Source organism: Saccoglossus kowalevskii, chromosome 2, assembly GCF_978046115.1.
Source record: "Saccoglossus kowalevskii chromosome 2, keSacKowa6.1, whole genome shotgun sequence".
Lineage (NCBI taxonomy): Eukaryota > Metazoa > Hemichordata > Enteropneusta > Harrimaniidae > Saccoglossus > Saccoglossus kowalevskii.
In genome coordinates this window covers 17,556,653-17,583,588 of record NC_140642.1, presented here as the reverse complement: position 1 = coordinate 17,583,588, position 26,936 = coordinate 17,556,653, and the positions used below count along the sequence as shown (strand labels likewise).

Genomic DNA, 26,936 nt, shown 5'->3' with positions numbered 1-26,936 from the left:
GTCGCTATCACACACAAAAATCCAAGATGGCTGAGAACATGAGGCGGTCGGTGTCGAATTTGATGAGAGGAATTGACAGGTAAAAAACTATATATGGGATGTGAACGTAACCAGTAATGTTTTTACCACTTACGTCGGTCTTTACCGTGCTACCTTTTATTAGTGATAAGTTAGAATTGCTGTAAATGGTACACCATCAGGTACCTTTGTTTTCCCCTTGGATTTGATCTAGTTAGTACCAGAGGTACATTACTTGGGGTTTGCAACTACGGTGACATGATATCAAGATCCCATTTCAATCTCGCTCTCGCAGAAGCGTTCCAACTCCAAAAAAATGCGAATGCTCATGACCGAGGTAACTAGGATACTGGGATGTCCAGGTGGATCAAAATAGCTGCTCACGATATGACGGATTACGATAACTATATTTTCTGTACATTTTCCATGTATTACATTTTTTCCATGTATGTAAATGTGTCGAAATGGGCGTAGTGCGAGTGGCTAGTGCTAGTAGCACTAATCCGAAAAAGTACTAGATCTAGTGCTAAAATGGCACTAGATCTAGTGCTAAAATGGCACTAGATCTAGTGCTAAAATGGCACTAGATCTAGTGCTAAAATGTGCACAGTGCGAGTGGCATTGTTATCGCATTGTCAACGACGTCGAATAATAGGAGGGGCATCAACAACCACTTTCATATGCAAACTACAAACAGTATAAAACATCGGCAATATACGCGAGATGTCCATAATAATACTTTCTTTATATGCCGTCGTAAATTAGCCATCCGAAAATCGCCTGGGGATTTCACGGCTGGTGGGCACTTATTTTGGGCTCAGAATTTCAAAAAATAATCATCAAATATTTTTTGAGGACTTCCATTTTCATCATTGAAGTATCTAACTAGTGTACGCAGACTTTCAACACCGTCAGTTGGGCCACCAAAGACGAAAGAAACTATTGCAGAATTAACAATAATAATTAATAATTCTTGTTGAATTAAAAAGTAGACCGCCTGCAATTTCATTACAATATCGCCCAGTGTCATTTTTCAAATACATTTGTTTTTATTTTATTGGTAACGAAAGTATATTCTCAACGAAGTTTCAAATAAAAACGAACACAACTGCATTGTGTAGTAGCAAATGATTCTGGTTGCGCAATCCGGTCATGCTGCGTCTCACAATTGTTGAATATTATTCAGTAGTGATTATAATAATGCACAAAAAATAAATTCGTTGAATTGTTATGAAATTCAAATAAAATTCACTTAGTTTCATCGTAAGCAAATGATTCCGATCGCATATAAACGCTCGATGCTGTAGGGTATCCGCCATGTTTCTTTTGCATGAGTTGAGCTAATAGGTCAAATCGCTAATTAACCAATCAAAATGCTGAAGGATGCCCATGTGTTCAAATCACCATAGCTCATTTAAATAGATTGAACGCAACGCGGAAGAGATTTGCCGATGTTGTAGTACGATATTTTGGCTTGGATTGTGATGGGAAAATGGCATGATTTTTTTTTTCAAGTCAAAAAATAGCTGTTTTCAAAAGATGAACTGAGCATCAGAAGAATAATTTAATATTGTTTACAGTGATAACAGCTCTTTGTCCATACAAAGCTTACCCATTCACGCTTGTAACAATAAACACGCTCTTGAATAAAAATTTAAATCATCGTCCGTGTTGAGGGACGGTGCTTAAATAGACTATTTTAAGCGTCCGGAAAGATTGAAATGTCTAAAAAATTACGCCAAAATATTTAAAAACTGCCGAAAAATCGCCGTATTACGAAACTACGGTCATCACGTATGCGCACTGGGTTTGTTTAGCTATGAAGGGTTAAAATACGCATTTCACAACCGGAAATTCAACAGACTAACTTGTAACTTCACAGATTTCACATGTTTTAATTATTAGCAACTGTAACAAGAACAAAATTTCGAGAGTCTAGAACAAATAATAGGACTCCTAAAAAATACTATTGCTGAGAAAGTGTCTAGACATATATTATATGGTCATGTTAAAAAATCGGCAAGGTTATATCATATTCCGCTAACTGGTACCCCAGACCATTCGTCCCGGTGTTATCGCTATCGCCACACGAGACTCCAGCTTGTCTCCTATACAATTTGACTGCGCACATCCAGAAAGTAGATGTAGCTGTGATTGGTGGAATACTAATGAGTTGAGTGTCAATCAAACGCCCACGCTATCTTTAGTAAACAAAGTCACGTGACACGCGCCATTTTAGTTTTGATTAGTTCATCGGATCGGAGTGGTCGGGCAGGCGATTTCAAGGCAGCACGGTTAACCCTTTCGTTCACAGGTTGGGAGATATTAGAATGACTGACAATTTCACGCCACTGTTTTACATTATTGGCGGATTTTTCTGCGCTATCAATCTTTCTCTTACAAACTAGACATAGATGAGACGACAGAGTCGCTCCTTTCACAACGTCGCACTGGATCAAATTGGAAAGACGATTTCCATAAGTTATCCCTCCTGCTTTTCCTGGCTTGAATAAATTCACACACGACTTTAACTGTCCACAAACTCGAAGACTACACGAACACAGTCTACAATAGTCGTCCGCAACAATATGTATGTATTTCTTCGGTGTACTGATGCACGAATGCACCGTGACACGGTGTTTCTCGGGTGTCGCCATCGCTGAGAATGCCGCCGGCGCAATTTTTCACCCAACTCGCGATTCTGTTTTGCAACATTTTATCAAATTCCCTTTGACAAAATCGCCGACAAAAGCACCGCTTTGCTGATCTTTTGTTCTATAATTCTTAATGCAAACACCGACCCTAGTAGTAATTAGTAACGTCGCCTAGTACATATGAACGGTCGTCATTGCAAATCGAACATCCTTTTGAAATTTGGACGTCGGGCAGGCGATTTCAAGGCACCGCACTTAAATATTAGCAACATATTTTTTTGAGCGGTTGTTTATTCTCTTTCAAACGAGACATAAATGTGACGACATAGTCGATCCCTTATCCACCGCTAAGAATGCCGCAATGTTTCGTTCGTTTTGCAACATGCCACAAATCGTCGAAAAAAACACCACTTCGACGGAAGCTTGCGTAATAAAGGGGTTAAAACAAGAAAACAAATGCCATGTTTAATACATATCGACCTGTTTTACTTGCGAAAGATAACGGAACATGAACTCGTTTCGTGCGACTTCGGAACCCGAAGGAACACACCAACAACGTTGAATTTACCCGCTATCTTCCAAATATGGTATATTAATTTATTCAGTTGTTTATTTAGAGTGACGTCCGCGGTCGAATGCGATTGGCTATCGATGTCAGTGCAAAGGTCATATGAATATTAAAATTAGTGGGCGGAAGGAAAATTGTATAGGAGACAAGCTGGAGTCTCGTGTGGCGACAGCGATAACACCGGGACGAATGGTCTGGGGTACTAACTGGTTACTTGTGTAAGCAATCGCAAACTATCATTGGCATCAAAGATGAGCTAGACAGTGTCCTTATCAGGATTAACTTGGGTTGAAACGAAAGGAAATAAGCCAGTTAAGAGGCTTAAATGGCCACTTGAGAGGGGTTGTCGCTGCTTCCGTTAGTACCTCCTTGCATAGACATTCTAAGGTCTATGCTCCTTGGTACAATGTAACAACAGGATTGCGTGAATCCACTTTTATAATTGGTTGATTATGTCCGCAAAGGTCAATGTCATGACAACCAGACAACGGTTCATTTTCTGTCTGGTTCCCAGCGGTACTGAGCGACATGCCCATTCACAGGTCGCCGTACACGCAAAATCCACCGAGCTTTACAGGGACCCGGGACTTAGACTAGGAGTATACACATTTTTTATTTAGTTCACATATGGCATCATAATTTCATTTTCGAAGATCTATTTTCATTAAATGTGGCGCCGACTAGAAATAAAACGGCACGTCAGCGATTTAAAAAAAATCAACGCTGAATTCCACCATTTACATATAAGTTACAAGTTTATATCCACCGAAGCTGAAAACACAAACTTCCACACAATACGATTTCATACAGTGTATCTATTCACAATTTGTAAAAATTGCGAAGTTTGACCTGCAGTTTCACTGTCCGTGGAGCTAGTTTCCCGGCCGATCGCGTTGTTTCAAAGGTCTCTTTTAGTAACGGTGATTACGACAAACGTGGACAATGACATTCATGTACATTCTCAATTTTCCCACTGCAGCACATTTCCCAATGAATGAAAGATACAACAATTTACATAAATATTAATTCATTTTCGGACAATTACGGGATGTCTCGACGTCGTTGACAATGCGATATCAATGCCACTCGCACTATGTACATTTTAGCACTAGATCTAGTGCCATTTTAGCGCTAGATCTAGTGCCATTTTAGCACTAGATCTAGTACTATTTCGGATTAGTGCTACTAGCACTAACCACTCGCACTACGCCCATTTCGACACATTTACATACCTCATTTTTTCACCATGAATATGGTAATACATGTTTTATTGATTTTTACAAACCGCTTGTATCATGTCAGAAGGTCGTAGCATCAGTCTCGCTATCTACGAGATGAGACTTGAATGGGATCTTGGCATGATGTCACCATACTGTACTATGCGCGTTGCAAACCCCAAGTAATGTACCTCTGTTAGTACATAGCCCTGAATACAGTCCTGTAGGTTGGCCTTCTTCCGCTGATCCTTCGTGTTATTTTCGGGAAATTTCGATGTCATGGTGTCAACGCTTTCCTACCTTGTGTTATTATGAGTGGTAGGCGAATGTACCAGTGACTGACTAACTATGCCAATCCCACTTCATTTTTTATTATCCAAGAAACGTTCCGAGCGCCTGTGGCTTGGATAAGGCATTAAGGACCAAGTGGTAATATCAATAATTTAGGAGGAGCACTTTTTCATTGCAAATCCAATAGAAAAAATATGTAGTGACAATGCCTGCTGAGTGAGCACATTCAAGCAGTGTATTGATTTACTAATATTTTAACTGATGTAATAATATAACGTCAAAGTGCATGTGGGCAAAAAAAAAATGGTGGGGCCCATACTACCGGTAGTAAAAAAATTGACTGCATGTCTTATTGCACTCTAGCACATTATTGTCAAGGCCCGGGAGGTATGTATGGGGATCTAAAAACTAACTCTGCGACGCGATTGTGCGACTTGTCAAATGTTGATTATTGCACTCTGCGAAAGGATCGCAGTGCCACTCTGTGAAGAGCATGATTCCCATTGGTTGGTTGGTTGGTTGGTCGAAAAGCGCGAATCCCAATGGTCGATCGATGTAAGGGTACACCGCATGCCTTATAGAAATGTTCGGTTTTAAATGGTTATTTCGCCGACTGCTCGCAAACTACGGTAAACAAGTATTTACCGACGACATGACGCACTTTTCGGTTATCAGCAAGCATTTAACATTTATTTATTAACATATATAACATCCCCCTGAGGGGATGAAAGGGGTTACAAATCACATGCACGTTGGTGTTGGCTGCCTTATTACGATGTAACATCAGGGAGCTGGTAACATTAACGCCATCTTGAAGTTGTAAGGCTTCGTCCGCAACTATGCTCATTAGCATAGGCGGCAGCTTTAAAGCGAGTAGAGCGCGAAGTACATTTCACACAATGTTACGTTCTTTTTTGTCATTAATAGCAAGTATAATTTGTTATGACTATATTCATCACTTTGAACTCCCAAATAAAGTGTGTAGCGGGTCAAACTGTTTCTAGGCAATCAATATCGTTTTATCAAGAATATTAAGAGAAAGAAAAATATAAAGCTGTGTGAATGGATTGAAACTACTGCTGAAGATAGAAAACTAAAACGACAGTGTCAACGGAAAATTAGATGGGTGCACGCTTTCTGCATAAACGGAAACGATGGCTTTGTTTATTTGGCCGATGTCAACGAGCATCAGATTTCCTGTACTCACTTACTCGCCTGATCATCAGCCCTCAACGGTCTCACGTATCGGTGTCGTCATTGGTTAAGTAGTTGAAACTCTTTCGCGTTGATGCAAATATTTCAGCCTAATCGTCCCTTTCGAACCACTCGCGAGGTTGGTCATAATATGCTACATGTATATGCTATAATGCTAACAATGGACGTTAGATAAATATGCATTGTTTGCGACAGGAAGCTTGTCACCCATTCTATTACCGTAGTATACATATACATGTTATAAACATTATGCAAATATTAATTATTAAATATTAATACGGTAGTAGTGTTAGTGTTAGCGTTTGAGCACTGGTCTTTCAGAAATTTCGAAAAGCTGTGATGATGAATCAAGGTACAAAGTAACCGTTTTATCAATTATTGAAAAATCAAGAGAAAAAAAAGGAAATTTCCCTTCCGCTACATTAAGATCAATATGGACCACCGAAATTTGCTTTCATTTAAAAAAAAATAAACCATAATTTTCAGTAATACTGACTTCGAAAATTATGATACAAAAATAATTACAATCATACCACAAAACAACGCCGTTTTTGTTTACTTTTCACAACTGTTACAAAGTATTTTATTTCCGGTAGTTAAAATACCAGCTGATCGATCCTAGACCACAAGTTTGGAGTCCGTTTATGATCTAAACGAAGGCAGACGATTGCAAACAACTGCTATCATGGCAAAACGTTGCACATCGTGAATGATTTGTTTTCACTGCATGCAAATTATTTTACTTGATGCACTCAACAAAGTCAAAGCTGACGTACAACATTCGTTGCAGAACGCATGAAAAGTACTTCACGTTCCACTCGATTTGAAGCTGCCGCCTATTGTTAATGAGCATAGTCGTCGGGACGAAGCCTTACAACTCCAATATGGCGAAATGTTGCTGGTATATAGTGTTTACACACTTTGTTTACCGTACCATTTTTACCATTTATAACTTAATTTTTTATAAGGCCTGCGATGAACCCTTACACTCTAAATGAGAAGTAATATTACGGGCATCGACCATTGGGATTCGCGCATTTCGACCAACCAATCAATGGGAATCGTGCTCTTTGCAGAGTGACACTCCGATCCTGTCGCAGAGTGAAATAATCATCATTCGACGAATCGCACAATCGCGTCGCAGAGTTAGTTTTTAGACCCCGTTACATACATGGGCCCGGGGTACATTGGTACTTGCCAGGGTGTGTCAAATATGAGGAGAACTTAACATCTGTGCAGTAAAGTGAATAATTGATAAATGAATCAAAGTGACATTATATTATATTTCTCTGGTTCTCGGCGTCCCTTGTGACAAGTAAGATGCAGGTTACTAGTAATTGCCATGTTGTTCAGCTGGGCTACTTGATTTATATAAATATTTATAAATATCACAACTCAAACCGAAACAATAAGTTTCTATTTTCAAATGATGTCATTACAGACTGTACTTCTCCCATAGAAACTTATAATAATGACATGAATTCGTTTTTATACATGTATAAAAATTCAAAAAGTATTTTATAAATCAATAATGCTGATTGAAAATAACCTGATATGCCACATGTATTAGCGGATGAATACCCTTCTGTATAATTTCACTGTGGTCAACATTTGCTTGCTTCCCTAAACATAGATATGATTCGTAATTGAATGTTCTGTGGGTTTCAGTCTTGTTTTGTTCCTTTTACTTCTGAAGATATAGCCTATCAAACTTGATGGGCTCAATTTCATGAGTGGGTCGGTCTGTCATCTTACAGTATGGCTCTTACTCAATATCAGATATACAGTGCATTATTAGTGGAAAGAAAGATTACATTTTCAATAGGCCCAATGTTCAAAAATGTCTTTAAAAATGCAATAAATTGTTTCTTCTTATTTAGCTGTGGGTAATCAAACTGATTTATCGTCAATCAGTATGCAAATCATATCCATTGTTTTTCATCTCATTGAGTGATCCCAATGTACATGTACTAGTAATTGATATATGACAATAGAAATCTCATTGTAATACTATCATGATGCATGTCCAAACAAAGTGAAAAAAAAATACCGGGGTAATCTTGCTGTTAAATAAAAGTTGCTTAATATTTCTGAATTTACTTGCTATGTATGCTCACTTTTGTTTGTATTCATATTGTTTTGTATATACCGATGCTTTTTTTCACATTTATAACGCTATCTTTATTTATTGTTGTTTGATCTCAGATACAATCCTGAAAACCTTGGCACATTGGAACGATATGTGGAATTACAGTCAAAGGAAAATGCATATGACCTTGAGGCCAACCTAGCTGTCCTAAAATTGTAAGTATATGCATTGTTACTACGGTTGATGCTCAGTTCATTTTCACCATTGTCTATAAACTTTTTTTTTTAACAAAATAACTAAACAATTGTTTTCCATATTCTTCAAAAAAAATTGTTAGCAATGGCAAATTATGATTATTTTGTTCAAAATTGACCAAAATATTAGAATCAAATTGTAAAAAAATATTACAGGAAATATGGTATTCACTGGGTTAATTAGTAACAAACAGTTAATGTTATTGTGTGTTTTTCATTGTGACTCGCATGATTTGTTCGCAGGTACCAGTTTAACCCAATGTACTTCCAGTTGAATGTCAGTGCACAGATTTTACTGAAAGCCCTGACAAACCTGCCACATACAGACTTTGTACTTTGTAAATGTCTTATAGATGATGTACATGTATCCTTTTCACTTTACACTAATTTATGTGTGCTTTGAGCTATTTTTTTTATTAAAGCTATTTTAAATCTATGTAAAATTACAATAGATCTGGTTTTTCCACTTGAAAACCTGTGAATTTAATTCCCTCTTCCAAAGGTAAAAATTTCAAAATAATAAAATTAACCCCCCCCCCCCACTTTTAGCTCCGCTGTTGACAAGTCGACACAGCGGAGCTGTTCATATTACTGATTGTCCCCCGTCGCCGTCGTCGTCAACTTTACAATTTCAACTTCTTCTTCGTAACCGCAAGTCAGAATTTTTTCAAATTTGATATGCAAGTATCTTGGATGGTTCTTTCTCAAATTTGTTCATTTCATGTCAAAATCTCAAATTTTGATGAATATTTTTGGTAAAAAATGATATTTTCAACTTCTTGTTAAAAACGGCAAGTCCGATTGTTTTGATATTACATATATAGGTACTACATGTGGATCTCTCTTTCAGATTTGTTCATTTCGTGATGATATCTTTAATTCTCTAATTTTGGTGAATATTTTTGTCATTGTTGGTAAAAAGTGATATTTTCGACTTCTTGTTAAAAACAGCAAGTCCAATTGCTTTGATATTACATATATAGGTACTACATGTGGACCTCTCTCAGATTTGTTCATTTTGTAATGATATCTTTAATTCTCTAATTTTGGTGAATATTTTTGTCATTTTTGGTAAAAAGTGATATTTTCAACTTCTTGTTAAAAACAGCAAGTCCAATTGCTTTGATATTACATATATAGGTACTACATGTGGACCTCTTTCAGATTTGTTAATTTCGTGGTGATATCTTCAATTCTCTAATTTTGGTGAATATTTTTGTTATTTTTGGTAAAAAGTGATATTTTTGAATTCTTGTTAAAAACAGCAAGTTCCATTGCTTTGATACTATACATATTGTTCATTTTCTAATGATATCTTCTGTTCTTTAATTGAAATGTGCATTGCTAACAGCAGAGCTAACTCAGTCGACTGGCTGCTTGTTTTTTACAATAAAGTGACTACTTTTCATGAGGGTAGGGGAAAGGGATACACAATTTATTAAACATTTCACTACAGTTCTTGAAAACAAGGAATCAATGTTTCTTAGTATTTTCAAAATCATCAAATCTTGAAACTAGAATTTTAGCAGTTTACACTTACCCTCCATGAGCTGAAGGAGTCTACCGTGCCACTCAAACCTCCCAGTCCATGTGTTTGAGTGTTCTACCATGATCCCTACCACCAAAACCCTCCCAGAACCGAAATTTTAGGATAAGTTTTTTTGTGCTGGAAAATAATGTTAAAATTTACCATTTTGGGTTACTCTGCCCTGAGTTTGCATAAATTGATCAAAATTGTATGTAATTTACATTTTTATCGAAAAGATTGATTTAAAGTAGAAGTAACCAAAAACCAACATATGAAAAATCAGACAATATGGAGTTGTCCTAAGCAGTGTACATGACAGTCATTTTGGATTTATGCAAATTAGGAAAATTGCTAATGGTAACAGAGTAGCCTCATTCAGAATCTGACTCAGAACACCCTGGAGACTTTATGTCATACAAAAACCTTGTATATCAAGCATTAGAAGCTATGGCCTATTGACAAACAGACTAAAAGCTGATTTAAAAAACAAACAAAAAAAACAACAAAACATGATTTCTGTCATTAAATCTATAATACTGTGACAAGTACTACCGATAATTCAATGTCAGTTTTGACGATATTCAGTCACATGTTGATATTAGGTTGTAATTTGATAATTTAATAATAAATTTTAATGGTTATTTAGATAGTTAGTCAAAATGCATGTTCATAATTCCAGTTTTTCTCTTGACTTCCAAATATCTAGTCACAGAAAATAACATTACAGAAAATTTCAGTGTCAAAAGTGCATTAGCTGTGTCGATTTTCATATTACTCTTGTTAATTTCCTTGACTGCCGACATCTAGCAAGGCGAGGATCAGATTATGAAAGTGCTCTATCTACATGATTTACTGGAAACTTGTCAATTCAGGAAGTTTTGGGTGAGTGTGCCACAATATACTGTACTTATCATGTTAATTAGTTGAAGATTCTTAGTTTTCAAGTACATGTGCTCATTGTAATTGAATGCCAGTATTTCCAAACCAAGGATTCCTAAGTGTATTCACCTTTATATAAAAACACCCGCCCACAGTAACCATGATTGCACATTTAGTGTTTGACAATTTGATTAGGACAAAAAGACACATTCTATTTTCCTATCATCCTGAAATATAAAAAAAAAAGATTTTTGTCAACTTTCTATTCACAAATTAATTACTCGACCTCCATATAAAGACCGCCTGTCTGTAAAATATGTGGTGGCTATGCACAGTTTTGTCTCTAGCTGAAAATTCAGAGACTTATCGAGTTCCATGGATGCCGATAACAATTTAGATTTGTTAAGAGTGAATTCCCTGAGAAATTAAGATATTTATAGATATTCAATATATTCCATTTGGTTCTGATGATCAACAAAAAAGGAATGTTGACAGTGATCATACGCAGGAATAGTTATTCACAATTATCTTGTTATATATAAAAAATAATACCGTAGAGACAAAATAATTTGATTGCAAAACTTCAGACAAATTGCCGCCATCCCCCACCCTAGAATTATCTCAAGTATTGGCCTTGAAATTCATCTGATATTGGCATGTGGATTTGAATGATGTTATTTGATTGGTCTGTACATTCTGAGCATAACTTGACATTTAACTACTAGCTTAGCTTGCTTTCAAAACTGCCACGTATATAAATTATGCAGAATAATCTTGCTAAATATGTCTGATATTAGAAACATAGGTAATTATTAATGACAATAATTCTTTAAAAATTAAAAAATTGCCTGCAAAAAACTAGCCGATAGCCAGCTTTGAATGTTTTTACTGGAACCATACTAAATCAGGCAAAAAAAAATCAATTCAGTTTAGTTTTTCGATGCAGACAGTGCCTAGTGCAAGTTTTTTTACATATGTTTTGCCTCACACATGTGCGTCTCAAACTATCAATACTACCGGTAATATTCATGGTCAATTTTGTTTGTCGCTTTTCACTTTTATTGTGAAATTATCATTAAATTTCATATTTTATAAACTTATTGAAATTTTATTTTTGTGTTTTCTAAAATTCTGAAAAAAACAACAATTAAAAATGAAAGCCTTGCATGTTTATTCTTTTTAACTCATTCACAAGTGAGCAAAAACATAAATATTTTTGTTACCGGTACTCTTACAAATGATGCCCTATATACATCATGGTACTTCGTTTTTAGTGCATATCCCAACAGTAGAATTATAGCTCCCAATATATGTCATTTGAGGAGCCATGTTCACTGTACTCGCCGCCTATCACGTCCTTAGATTATGACCCATGAGAGCTAATTATCCTACTTTCTATTCATACTATTTTGAAGTGATTGAATAGCATAGCTTACCTAAACACTTGCGTTGTTTTGTTCAAGAGAGCCATTTTAGACTCAGAATTCATTTTATTCTACACAAACACTGAAGTTCACTGAAAATAGTTCTGACATAACGCATTTATAGTTTGTTTGATGTCTCTCCATTGTGATTCATGCGTATACATTCTCTAAATTGAATTGCAGTCAGAAATCCGAGCGACACCTGAGGTTCTCATGGGAATTGTAGGATTTGAAGAGTCTATCAGAAAATGCAAGTATCTGATTTCACTCAAAAAAGGGAGAGAGAAATTGCAATTGCGGTTGCACAATGTATGATGTATCCGGTTGCATTACGTGTATGGGTACCGGATAATTATAAAATTAATGATACGTGTACCGGGTACTCTATTGCTAGAAAGTGTTGATTTCAAGTGTGAAAAGCATGTGTGTGCATGCTCTTTGTCCTTGACAAATTTTATAATCTTGCAAAGTTAGCAATTAATTAAGCTTTGCACCACCAGACTTCCTTGCCCAAAATATTTAGCACTTTTTTGTAATGTTTATATTTTTCAATATTTCTGGAAATGAACCCTAATTTTGGAGCCAACAGACAAAATTTGTGTCAATTTTCAGTTGTTATTCAAAAAATTTGGTTATTTTTGCCCCAATCTTGTGAATGAAATTGCAAACTTTAAATTTTGCAGACTATTTTGTGAAATTGTGATGAAAAGAGGGAACTGGTGGTGAAAAGGGTAAACATCATTTCAAAGCACCTTTAGCTGGCTTACAGTTGGCTTATGCATCACCTCTCCCCCAAAAGGTCACACATCCTGGTACTTTGGGGGGGGGGGGTAAATTCACAATAAATAAAAATGTCTCAATTAAAATATGCAAGAAAATTGCAAGCACTTGATGTTCAAAAACTGATCTGAATTTGCATATTACACAGTATGGTGGATTTTGCCAGAACCAATGCATTTGATCTCTTTGCGATGCTCGATTAAATATGAGTATCAATTTCCAATATGTATTACATAGCTTTTGTTTTTATATGTGTAGATGACAATACGTTACCTGTGATTTATTAATCACTCCATGCATTCCCTCATCCATCCCAAAATTCCATTCAAGTTTTGTCTGATCCACTCACAATTGCGCTTGGTTCTGTCAGAATTACCAACAATTCACTGGTGGTTCTGTCAGAATTACCCACAATTCACTGGTGATTCTGTCAGAATTACCCACAATTCACTGGTGGTTCTGTCAGAATTACCCACAATTCACTGGTGGTTCTGTCAGAATTACCCACAATTAACTGGTGATTCTGTCCGAATTATCGACAATTCACTGGTGATTCTGTCAGATCTATCGACAATTCACTAGTGATTCTGTCAGAATTACCCACAATACACTTGTGGTTCTGTCAGAATTACCCACAATTCACTTGTGGTTCTGTCAGAATTACCCACAATTCACTGGTGATTCTGTCCAAATTATTGACAATTCACTGGTGATTCTGTCAGATCTATCGACAATTTACTGGTGATTCTGTCAGAATTACCCACAATTAACTGGTGATTCTGTCAGAATTATCGACAATTCACTGGTGATTCTGTCAGATCTATCGACAATTCACTGGTGATTCTGTCAGAATTACCCACAATTCACTTGTGGTTCTGTCAGAATTACCCACAATTCACTTGTGGTTCTGTCAGAATTACCCACAACTCACTGGTGATTCTGTCAGAATTACCCACAATTAACTGGTGATTCTGTCCGAATTATCGACAATTCACTGGTGGTTCTGTCAGAATTACCCACAATTCACTGGTGGTTCTGTCAGAATTACCCACAATTCACTGGTGGTTCTGTCAGAATTACCCACAATTCACTAGTGATTCTGTCCGAATTATTGGCAATTCACTGGTGATTCTGTCAGATCTATCGACAATTCACTGGTGATTGTGTCAGAATTACCCACAATTCACTGGTGATTCTGTCCGAATTACCTACAATTCACTGGTGATTCTGTCAGATCTATCGACAATTCACTGGTGATTCTGTCAGAATTACCCACAATTCACTGGTGATTCTGTCCGAATTATCGACAATTCACTGGTGATGCTGTCAGATCTATCGACAATTCACTGGTGATTCTGTCAGAATTACCCACAATACACTTGTGGTTCTGTCAGAATTACCCACAATTCACTTGTGGTTCTGTCAGAATTACCCACAATTCACTGGTGGTTCTGTCAGAATTACCCACAACTCACTGGTGATTCTGTCCCAATTACCTACAATTCACTGGTGATTCTGTCCAAATTATTGACAATTCACTGGTGATTCTGTCAGATCTATCGACAATTTACTGGTGATTCTGTCAGAATTACCCACAATTAACTGGTGATTCTGTCAGAATTACCCACAATTAACTGGTGATTTTGTCAGAATTATCGACAATTCACTGGTGATTCTGTCAGATCTATCGACAATTCACTGGTGATTCTGTCAGATCTATCGACAATTCACTGGTGATTCTGTCAGAATTACCCACAATTCACTGGTGGTTCTGTCAGAATTACCCACAATTCACTGGTGATTCTGTCCGAATTATCGACAATTCACTGGTGATTCTGTCAGATCTATCGACAATTCACTGGTGATTCTGTCAGATCTATCGACAATTCACTGGTGATTCTGTCAAAATTACCCACAACTCACTGGTGATTCTGTCAGAAATACCCACAATTCACTGGTGGTTCTGTCAGAATTACCCACAACTCACTGGTGATTCTGTCCGAATTACCTACAATTCACTGGTGATTCTGTCAGATCTATCGACAATTCACTGGTGATTCTGTCAGAATTACCCACAATACACTGGTGGTTCTGTCAGAATTACCAACAATTCACTGGTGATTCTGTCCGAATTATCGACAATTCACTGGTGATTCTGTCAGATCTATCGACAATTCACTGGTGATTCTGTCAGATCTATCAACAATTCACTGGTGATTCTGTCAGATCTATCAACAATTCACTGGTGGTTCTGTCAGAATTACCCACAATTCACTGGTGGTTCTGTCAGAATTACCCACAATTCACTGGTGATTCTGTCCGAATTATCGACAATTCACTGGTGATTCTGTCAGATCTATCGACAATTCACTGGTGATTCTGTCAGATCTATCGACAATTCACTGGTGATTCTGTCACAATTACCCACAATTCACTGGTGGTTCTGTCAGAATTACCCACAATTCACTGGTGGTTCTGTCAGAATTACCCACAATTCACTGGTGATTCTGTCAAAATTACCCACAATTCACTGGTGATTCTGTCCGAATTATCAACAATTCACTGGTGATTCTGTCCGAATTATCGACAATTCACTGGTGATTCTGTCAAAATTACCCACAACTCACTGGTGATTCTGTCAGAATTACCTACAACTCACTGGTGATTCTGTCAGAAATACCCACAATTCACTGGTGGTTCTGTCAGAATTACCCACAACTCACTGGTGATTCTGTCAGAATTACCTACAACTCACTGGTGATTCTGTCCGAATTACCTACAATTCACTGGTGATTCTGTCAGAATTATCGACAATTCACTGGTGATTCTGTCAGAATTACCCACAATTCACTGGTGATTCTGTCCGAATTACCTACAATTCACTGGTGATTCTGTCAGATCTATCGACAATTCACTGGTGATTCTGTCAGAATTACCCACAATTCACTGGTGATTCTGTCCGAATTACCTACAATTCACTGGTGATTCTGTCAGATCTATCGACAATTCACTGGTGATTCTGTCAGAATTACCCACAATTCACTGGTGATTCTGTCCGAATTACCTACAATTCACTGGTGATTCTGTCAGATCTATCGACAATTCACTGGTGATTCTGTCAGAATTACCCACAATTCACTGGTGATTCTGTCCGAATTATCGACAATTCACTGGTGATGCTGTCAGATCTATCGACAATTCACTGGTGATTCTGTCAGAATTACCCACAATACACTTGTGGTTCTGTCAGAATTACCCACAATTCACTTGTGGTTCTGTCAGAATTACCCACAATTCACTGGTGGTTCTGTCAGAATTACCCACAACTCACTGGTGATTCTGTCCCAATTACCTACAATTCACTGGTGATTCTGTCCAAATTATTGACAATTCACTGGTGATTCTGTCAGATCTATCGACAATTTACTGGTGATTCTGTCAGAATTACCCACAATTAACTGGTGATTCTGTCAGAATTACCCACAATTAACTGGTGATTTTGTCAGAATTATCGACAATTCACTGGTGATTCTGTCAGATCTATCGACAATTCACTGGTGATTCTGTCAGATCTATCGACAATTCACTGGTGATTCTGTCAGAATTACCCACAATTCACTTGTGGTTCTGTCAGAATTACCCACAACTCACTGGTGATTCTGTCAGAATTACCCACAATTAACTGGTGATTCTGTCCGAATTATCGACAATTCACTGGTGGTTCTGTCAGAATTACCCACAATTCACTGGTGGTTCTGTCAGAATTACCCACAATTCACTGGTGGTTCTGTCAGAATTACCCACAATTCACTAGTGATTCTGTCCGAATTATTGGCAATTCACTGGTGATTCTGTCAGATCTATCGACAATTCACTGGTGATTGTGTCAGAATTACCCACAATTCACTGGTGATTCTGTCCGAATTACCTACAATTCACTGGTGATTCTGTCAGATCTATCGACAATTCACTGGTGATTCTGTCAGAATTACCCACAATTCACTGGTGATTCTGTCCGAATTATCGACAATTCACTGGTGATGCTGTCAGATCTATCGACAATTCACTGGTGATTCTGTCAGAATTACCCACAATACACTTGTGGTTCTGTCAGAATTACCCACAATTCACTTGTGGTTCTGTCAGAATTACCCACAATTCACTGGTGGTTCTGTCAGAATTACCCACAACTCACTGGTGATTCTGTCCCAATTACCTACAATTCACTGGTGATTCTGTCCAAATTATTGACAATTCACTGGTGATTCTGTCAGATCTATCGACAATTTACTGGTGATTCTGTCAGAATTACCCACAATTAACTGGTGATTCTGTCAGAATTACCCACAATTAACTGGTGATTTTGTCAGAATTATCGACAATTCACTGGTGATTCTGTCAGATCTATCGACAATTCACTGGTGATTCTGTCAGATCTATCGACAATTCACTGGTGATTCTGTCAGAATTACCCACAATTCACTGGTGGTTCTGTCAGAATTACCCACAATTCACTGGTGATTCTGTCCGAATTATCGACAATTCACTGGTGATTCTGTCAGATCTATCGACAATTCACTGGTGATTCTGTCAGATCTATCGACAATTCACTGGTGATTCTGTCAAAATTACCCACAACTCACTGGTGATTCTGTCAGAAATACCCACAATTCACTGGTGGTTCTGTCAGAATTACCCACAACTCACTGGTGATTCTGTCCGAATTACCTACAATTCACTGGTGATTCTGTCAGATCTATCGACAATTCACTGGTGATTCTGTCAGAATTACCCACAATACACTGGTGGTTCTGTCAGAATTACCAACAATTCACTGGTGATTCTGTCCGAATTATCGACAATTCACTGGTGATTCTGTCAGATCTATCGACAATTCACTGGTGATTCTGTCAGATCTATCAACAATTCACTGGTGATTCTGTCAGATCTATCAACAATTCACTGGTGGTTCTGTCAGAATTACCCACAATTCACTGGTGGTTCTGTCAGAATTACCCACAATTCACTGGTGATTCTGTCCGAATTATCGACAATTCACTGGTGATTCTGTCAGATCTATCGACAATTCACTGGTGATTCTGTCAGATCTATCGACAATTCACTGGTGATTCTGTCACAATTACCCACAATTCACTGGTGGTTCTGTCAGAATTACCCACAATTCACTGGTGGTTCTGTCAGAATTACCCACAATTCACTGGTGATTCTGTCAAAATTACCCACAATTCACTGGTGATTCTGTCCGAATTATCAACAATTCACTGGTGATTCTGTCCGAATTATCGACAATTCACTGGTGATTCTGTCAAAATTACCCACAACTCACTGGTGATTCTGTCAGAATTACCTACAACTCACTGGTGATTCTGTCAGAAATACCCACAATTCACTGGTGGTTCTGTCAGAATTACCCACAACTCACTGGTGATTCTGTCAGAATTACCTACAACTCACTGGTGATTCTGTCCGAATTACCTACAATTCACTGGTGATTCTGTCAGAATTATCGACAATTCACTGGTGATTCTGTCAGAATTACCCACAATTCACTGGTGATTCTGTCCGAATTATCGACAATTCACTGGTGATTCTGTCAGATCTATCGACAATTCACTGGTGATTCTGTCAGATCTATCGACAATTCACTGATGATTCTGTCAAAATTACCCACAACTCACTGGTGATTCTGTCAGAAATACCCACAATTCACTGGTGGTTCTGTCAGAATTACCCACAACTCACTGGTGATTCTGTCCGAATTACCTACAATTCACTGGTGATTCTGTCAGATCTATCGACAATTCACTGGTGATTCTGTCAGAATTACCCACAATACACTGGTGGTTCTGTCAGAATTACCAACAATTCACTGGTGATTCTGTCCGAATTATCGACAATTCACTGGTGATTCTGTCAGATCTATCGACAATTCACTGGTGATTCTGTCAGATCTATCAACAATTCACTGGTGATTCTGTCAGATCTATCAACAATTCACTGGTGGTTCTGTCAGAATTACCCACAATTCACTGGTGGTTCTGTCAGAATTACCCACAATTCACTGGTGGTTCTGTCAGAATTACCCACAATTCACTGGTGATTCTGTCTGAATTATCAACAATTCACTGGTGATTCTGTCAGATCTATCGACAATTCACTGGTGATTCTGTCAGATCTATCGACAATTCACTGGTGATTCTGTCACAATTACCCACAATTCACTGGTGGTTCTGTCAGAATTACCCACAATTCACTGGTGGTTCTGTCAGAATTACCCACAATTCACTGGTGATTCTGTCCGAATTATCGACAATTCACTGGTGATTCTGTCCGAATTATCGACAATTCACTGGTGATTCTGTCAAAATTACCCACAACTCACTGGTGATTCTGTCAGAATTACCTACAACTCACTGGTGATTCTGTCAGAAATACCCACAATTCACTGGTGGTTCTGTCAGAATTACCCACAACTCACTGGTGATTCTGTCCGAATTACCTACAATTCACTGGTGATTCTGTCAGAATTATCGACAATTCACTGTTGATTCTGTCAGAATTACCCACAATTCACTGGTGGTTCTGTCAGAATTACCAACAATTCACTGGTGATTCTGTCCGAATTATCGACAATTCACTGGTGATTCTGTCAGATCTATCGACAATTCACTGGTGATTCTGTCAGATCTATCGACAATTCACTGGTGATTCTGTCAGAATTACCCACAATTCACTGGTGATTCTGTCCGAATTATCGACAATTCACTGGTGATTCTGTCAGATCTATCGACAATTCACTGGTGATTCTGTCAGAATTACCTACAACTTGCTGGTGATTCTGTCAGAATTACCCACAATTCACTGGTGGTTCTGTCAGAATTACCCACAATTCACTGGTGATTCTGTCCGAATTACCCACAATTCACTGGTGATTCTGTCCGAATTACCCACAATTCACTGGTGATTCTGTCAGATCTATCGACAATTCATTGGTGATTCTGTCAGAATTACCCACAACTCACTGGTGATTCTGTCAGAATTACCTACAACTCACTGGTGGTTCTGTCAGAATTACCCACAATTCACTGGTGGTTCTGTCAGAATTACCCACAATTCACTGGTGATTCTGTCCGAATTATCAACAATTCACTGGTGATTCTGTCCGAATTATCGACAATTCACTGGTGATTCTGTCAAAATTACCCACAACTCACTGGTGATTCCGTCAGAATTACCTACAACTCACTGGTGATTCTGTCAGAAATACCCACAATTCACTGGTGGTTCTGTCAGAATTACCCACAACTCACTGGTGATTCTGTCCGAATTACCTACAACTCACTGGTGATTCTGTCCGAATTACCTACAATTCACTGGTGATTCTGTCAGAATTATCGACAATTCACTGGTGATTCTGTCAGAATTACCCACAATTCACTGGTGATTCTGTCAGAATTACCCACAATTCACTGGTGGTTCTGTCAGAATTACCCACAATTCACTGGTGATTCTGTCCGAATTATCGACAATTCACTGGTGATTCTGTCCGAATTATCGACAATTCACTGGTGATTCTGTCAGATCTATCGACAATTCACTGGTGATTCTGTCAGATCTATCGACAATTCACTGGTGATTCTGTCAGAATTACCCACAATTCACTGGTGATTCTGTCCGAATTATCGACAATTCACTGGTGATTCTGTCAGATCTATCGACAATTCACTGGTGATTCTGTCAGAATTACCTACAACTTGCTGGTGATTCTGTCAGAATTACCCACAATTCACTGGTGGTTCTGTCAGAATTACCCACAATTCACTGGTGATTCTGTCCGAATTACCCACAATTCACTGGTGATTCTGTCCGAATTACCCACAATTCACTGGTGATTCTGTCAGATCTATCGACAATTCATTGGTGATTCTGTCAGAATTACCCACAACTCACTGGTGATTCTGTCAGAATTACCTACAACTCACTGGTGGTTCTGTCAGAATTACCCACAATTCACTGGTGGTTCTGTCAGAATTACCCACAATTCACTGGTGATTCTGTCCGAATTATCAACAATTCACTGGTGATTCTGTCCGAATTATCGACAATTCACTGGTGATTCTGTCAAAATTACCCACAACTCACTGGTGATTCTGTCAGAATTACCTACAACTCACTGGTGATTCTGTCAGAAATACCCACAATTCACTGGTGGTTCTGTCAGAATTACCCACAACTCACTGGTGATTCTGTCCGAATTATCAACAATTCACTGGTGATTCTGTCCGAATTATCGACAATTCACTGGTGATTCTGTCAAAATTACCCACAACTCACTGGTGATTCTGTCAGAATTACCTACAACTCACTGGTGATTCTGTCAGAAATACCCACAATTCACTGGTGGTTCTGTCAGAATTACCCACAACTCACTGGTGATTCTGTCCGAATTACCTACAACTCACTGGTGATTCTGTCCGAATTACCTACAATTCACTGGTGATTCTGTCAGAATTATCGACAATTCACTGGTGATTCTGTCAGAATTACCCACAATTCACTGGTGATTCTGTCAGAATTACCCACAATTCACTGGTGGTTCTGTCGAATTACCAACAATTCACTGGTGATTCTGTCCGAATTATCGACAATTCACTGGTGATTCTGTCAGATCTATCGACAATTCACTGGTGATTCTGTCAGAATTACCTACAACTTGCTGGTGATTCTGTCAGAATTACCCACAATTCACTGGTGGTTCTGTCAGAATTACCCACAATTCACTGGTGATTCTGTCCGAATTACCCACAATTCACTGGTGATTCTGTCCGAATTACCCACAATTCACTGGTGATTCTGTCAGATCTATCGACAATTCATTGGTGATTCTGTCAGAATTACCCACAACTCACTGGTGATTCTGTCAGAATTACCTACAACTCACTGGTGGTTCTGTCAGAATTACCCACAATTCACTGGTGGTTCTGTCAGAATTACCCACAATTCACTGGTGGTTCTGTCAGAATTACCCACAATTCACTGGTGATTCTGTCCGAATTATCGACAATTCACTGGTGATTCTGTCAGAATTACCCACAATTCACTGGTGGTTCTGTCAGAATTACCCACAATTCACTGGTGGTTCTGTCAGAATTACCCACAATTCACTGGTGATTCTGTCCGAATTATCGACAATTCACTGGTGATTCTGTCAGAATTATCGACAATTCACTGGTGATTCTGTCAGAATTACCTACAATTCACTGGTGATTCTGTCAGATCTATCGACAATTCACTGGTGATTCTGTCAGATCTATCGACAATTCACTGGTGATTCTGTCAGAATTACCTACAACTCACTGGTGATTCTGTCAGAATTACCTACAACTCACTGGTGATTCTGTCCGAATTACCTACAATTCACTGGTGATTCTGTCAGATCTATCGACAATTCACTGGTGATTCTATCCGAATTACCTACAATTCACTGGTGATTCTGTCAGATCTATCGACAATTCACTGTTGATTTTGTCAAAGTTACCCACAATTCACTGGTGATTCTGTCAGAATTACCCACAATTCACTGGTGGTTCTGTCAGAATTACTCGTCAGAATTACCCACAATTCACTGGTGATTCTGTCCGAATTACCCACAATTCACTGGTGATTCTGTCCGAATTACCCACAATTCACTGGTGATTCTGTCAGATCTATCGACAATTCATTGGTGATTCTGTCAGAATTACCCACAACTCACTGGTGATTCTGTCAGAATTACCTACAACTCACTGGTGGTTCTGTCAGAATTACCCACAATTCACTGGTGGTTCTGTCAGAATTACCCACAATTCACTGGTGGTTCTGTCAGAATTACCCACAATTCACTGGTGATTCTGTCCGAATTATCGACAATTCACTGGTGATTCTGTCAGAATTACCCACAATTCACTGGTGGTTCTGTCAGAATTACCCACAATTCACTGGTGGTTCTGTCAGAATTACCCACAATTCACTGGTGATTCTGTCCGAATTATCGACAATTCACTGGTGATTCTGTCAGAATTATCGACAATTCACTGGTGATTCTGTCAGAATTACCTACAATTCACTGGTGATTCTGTCAGATCTATCGACAATTCACTGGTGATTCTGTCAGATCTATCGACAATTCACTGGTGATTCTGTCAGAATTACCTACAACTCACTGGTGATTCTGTCAGAATTACCTACAACTCACTGGTGATTCTGTCCGAATTACCTACAATTCACTGGTGATTCTGTCAGATCTATCGACAATTCACTGGTGATTCTATCCGAATTACCTACAATTCACTGGTGATTCTGTCAGATCTATCGACAATTCACTGTTGATTTTGTCAAAGTTACCCACAATTCACTGGTGGTTCTGTCAGAATTACCCACAACTCACTGGTGATTCTGTCAGAATTATCCACAATTAACTGGTGATTCTGTCAGAATTACCCACAACTCACTGGTGATTCTGTCCGAATTACCTACAATTCACTGGTGATTCTGTCCGATCTATCGACAATTCACTGGTGGTTCTGTCAGAATTACCTACAATTCACTGGTGATTCTGTCAGATCTATCGACAATTCACTGGTGATTCTGTCAGAATTACCCACAACTCACTGGTGATTCTGTCAGAATTACCCACAATTCACTGGTGGTTCTGTCAGAATTACCCACAACTCACTGGTGATTCTGTCAGAATTACCCACAATTAACTGGTGATTCTGTCAGAATTACCCACAACTCACTGGTGATTCTGTCAGAATTACCCACAACTCACTGGTGATTCTGTCAGAATTACCCACAACTCACTGGTGATTCTGTCCGAATTACCTACAATTCACTGGTGATTCTGTCAGATCTATCGACAATTCACTGGTGGTTCTGTCAGAATTACCTACAATTCACTGGTGATTCTGTCAGATCTATCGACAATTCACTGGTGGTTCTGTCAGAATTACCTACAATTCACTGGTGATTCTGTCAGAATTACCTACAATTCACTGGTGATTCTGTCAGATCTATCGACAATTCACTGGTGGTTCTGTCAGAATTACCTACAATTCACTGGTGATTCTGTCAGAATTACCTACAATTCACTGGTGATTCTGTCAGATCTATCAACAATTCACTGGTGATTCTGTCAGAATTACCCACAATTAACTGGTGATTCTGTCAGAATTACCCACAATTCACTGGTGATTCTTTCAGAATTACCCATAATTCACTGGTGATTCTGTCAGAATTACCCACAACTCACTGGTGATTTTGTCAGAGTTGCCCACAATTCACTGGTGATTCTGTCAGAATTACCCATAATTCACTGGTGATTCTGTCAGAATTACCCACAACTCACTAGTGATTTTGTCAGAGTTGCCCACAATTCACTGGTGGTTCTGTGAAATATATCATGCTACATGTAGGGATAATTATGTGACATCACAAGTGTGGTTTAGGATAATACAATATTGGAAATTATCCCTGTTATACAACAAAAATATCAAAAATACCCAGGATGTGGGACCTGATTTGATTAATTATGTAAGTCTTTAAAAAAAACAGGTCTGCAAATGGCAAGATGACAAGGTAAATAATTGGTTACCACTTTTGTACAATGTGCATATTGTCAGTGCTGCACAAAATCATGGACAGTGAACCTTGGAAATATTGAGTTTTGAAAGCTAAAATTCAGAATCTATATTATATACAAGTTGCCCACCATACATGAAACAAACTTCTGTACATCCATAAATTTATGGATTTACTATTAATAATAAGGAAAAAGAGCAGCAGTTTTACGGACAATCTTCATGCAATTTGCGTTACTCATGAAAAGCACGCAAGTTTGGAATATACATGTACATTATTTGCTCTATTAGAAACGTGTGGTGAAATATAGACATTTTGTTATTGTCAAAATAAGTAATTTTTTTCCATGGATATCTCAAGAACGGGTGGTTAAATTTTAATGAAACTTGGCACATATGTTCTCTGTGACAATGCACAAACCTGATTAGTTTTATGGTCAAAAATCTGTGCATATTAATTACCTAATCTGCATATAATAATTAATCAATTTCCACTGATGAACTACTAATCATCACATTTAATTAAACTTGGCACATAGATGTTTTAAGACAATGCACAGACCTGATCAGTTTTGGGTTAAAATTTGTTCATATTAATTACCTAATCGCATATTATTACGAAATTGTTTAGCATTTAATGATTTCCTCTTCAGAAGTGGATATAATCATGCAAATAAAATTTGAAATTAAAATTAAGTGTTTTTCACAAAGTGGTTTAGATTTCCCTCTTCTTAGTTCAAGGTAGTTCAGTTTGGTGTAAATATTAAAGGTTTTGTGTAATTTCAGGTCAATACTCTGTAGGTGTAAATTGCGTCACTAAGAACAATGCACCGTCTATCATAATACCTCAACTCTTGATAAAATAGCGATAGAAAAATTGTTTGATTTTCGTTATCTTTGCAGCGCAGTATTCATCAACAATGCAAGCTTGGTGAAGCTACATTTTCAGTAGGGGGTACACGAATAGAAACTCAAGGGATGCGGGCAAATATGAAATACATGTATCTGCACCACACAGAACCAGACAAAAAAGTAGCTACATTCAGATATACTAGTATATTAAAACATTCCCCATCTCTAAACCATCGGTTTCTATGGTAACAATACCGGTAGTATTACCCACATTTCATAATTGTCTTGTGATATATGCATAGGGTGAAATTATACACTATAAATTAACAAAATTGAGCCATATGTTAGTTTTGAAATATTACTTTTAATAAATAAACCTTTCATTGTACTGCAGTGTACATTATTGTGATCTGTTTTTGTTTTGTTTTTTCATTAACTTCAGACATTTGTCACGTAGTCGGCATCACCTACCAGCACATCGATAAATCTGTATTGTCAGAATTGTTGGGTGATGCTTCAGATGACGAGATAAAAATGTGGATGAATAAGTACGGCTGGACGCCCAAAGATGGTGAAAAGATATTTATAGCTAATCAAGAAGAAAATGTGAAACCTAAGAATATTACGGAGAAAATAGATTTTGAAAGTAAGTTAGTCCTATTACTTTATTCTTTATTTTCCAGTAATTGAAAACTTCTCATTTCCGGACTGCAATCAAATGATAGTTTGATTGAGTGATCTTGAGGGATTCCACTTTACAGTTACTCATCAGTTGTTTGACTTTTTTACTTCTGCTTTTCAGTCTTTCTGTATACAGCTGTATATTACTACTTTGAAATATAATACTTGTATGGATTAAATACGATTACTACTCTCCGTCTGTCTCCAGCTGTGAAATTAAACAGCTAATGACCCCACCCCCTTCACTCAACCCACGATAAAACACATCTATGCCTTCTTTTTACCTTCAGGTGTCGCTGGTATCTTAGCAACATCAGCCCAATGAAGAAGTATGCATCACTGTAGATATCACGCCGACTAGAACATATTATTTATGGAATGCAAAGAAAATTCACAGAAAATGCTAGAATCTTTGTCATTTTTATTAGTCTCAATATCTGAACCAATATGGAAATAAAGATGTGTACTTAAAATTGATATGATGTACTTCTTTATGCACAAAATGAACTGAACATCACTTAATGGATTAGCTGTAAAGCCCCGAGGAGATTCAAGTATTTTAAAGTGCAGTATAGTCTTCCAAGCTTTTCAAATATGCCGTTTTTACCATGCTTCAGTGTCTAAGTAAGAACACAGGGTATCAATGTACCGAGTGAGTATTGTGGTCGAGAAGCATGTACTTTGTTGTACATGTGATATGCACATTGGCCAGTTGGAAAGAATAGAGTTGATTTTAAAGATGAAGCTTGTACATTAACTTGAATCATAATACTGAATTTGTGTAATCTAGTCTTTGGGCAATCAACAAATCTAAGCATCAAATGTGTGTGCGTAAACTAAATATCTG

General features: G+C 37.8%; 1 protein-coding gene across 1 annotated transcript; it reads left to right on the top strand.

The window, feature by feature from the left end:
• The first annotated feature begins 1 nt into the window (after position 1).
• LOC100373472 (eukaryotic translation initiation factor 3 subunit K-like) lies at positions 2–26,566 on the top strand. The gene is made up of 7 exons (XM_085492441.1): positions 2–79; positions 8,169–8,267; positions 8,550–8,670; positions 10,642–10,716; positions 12,321–12,387; positions 25,851–26,054; positions 26,380–26,566. The coding sequence occupies exons 1-7, from the start codon at positions 27–29 to the stop codon at positions 26,412–26,414; spliced, it is 654 nt and encodes a 217-aa protein (XP_085348567.1). The 5' UTR covers positions 2–26; the 3' UTR covers positions 26,415–26,566.
• Positions 26,567–26,936: the final 370 nt, after the last annotated feature.

Bases quoted from the DNA above. Each gene is read 5' to 3' on its own strand.
- LOC100373472 (XM_085492441.1), top strand. From the start codon at position 27: ATGGCTGAGAACATGAGGCGGTCGGTGTCGAATTTGATGAGAGGAATT. The intron at 8,671-10,641 runs GTATCCTTTTCA...GCCGACATCTAG, and splicing joins GTCTTATAGATGATGTACAT to CAAGGCGAGGATCAGATTAT. The intron at 12,388-25,850 runs GCAAGTATCTGA...CATTAACTTCAG, and splicing joins TGAAGAGTCTATCAGAAAAT to ACATTTGTCACGTAGTCGGC.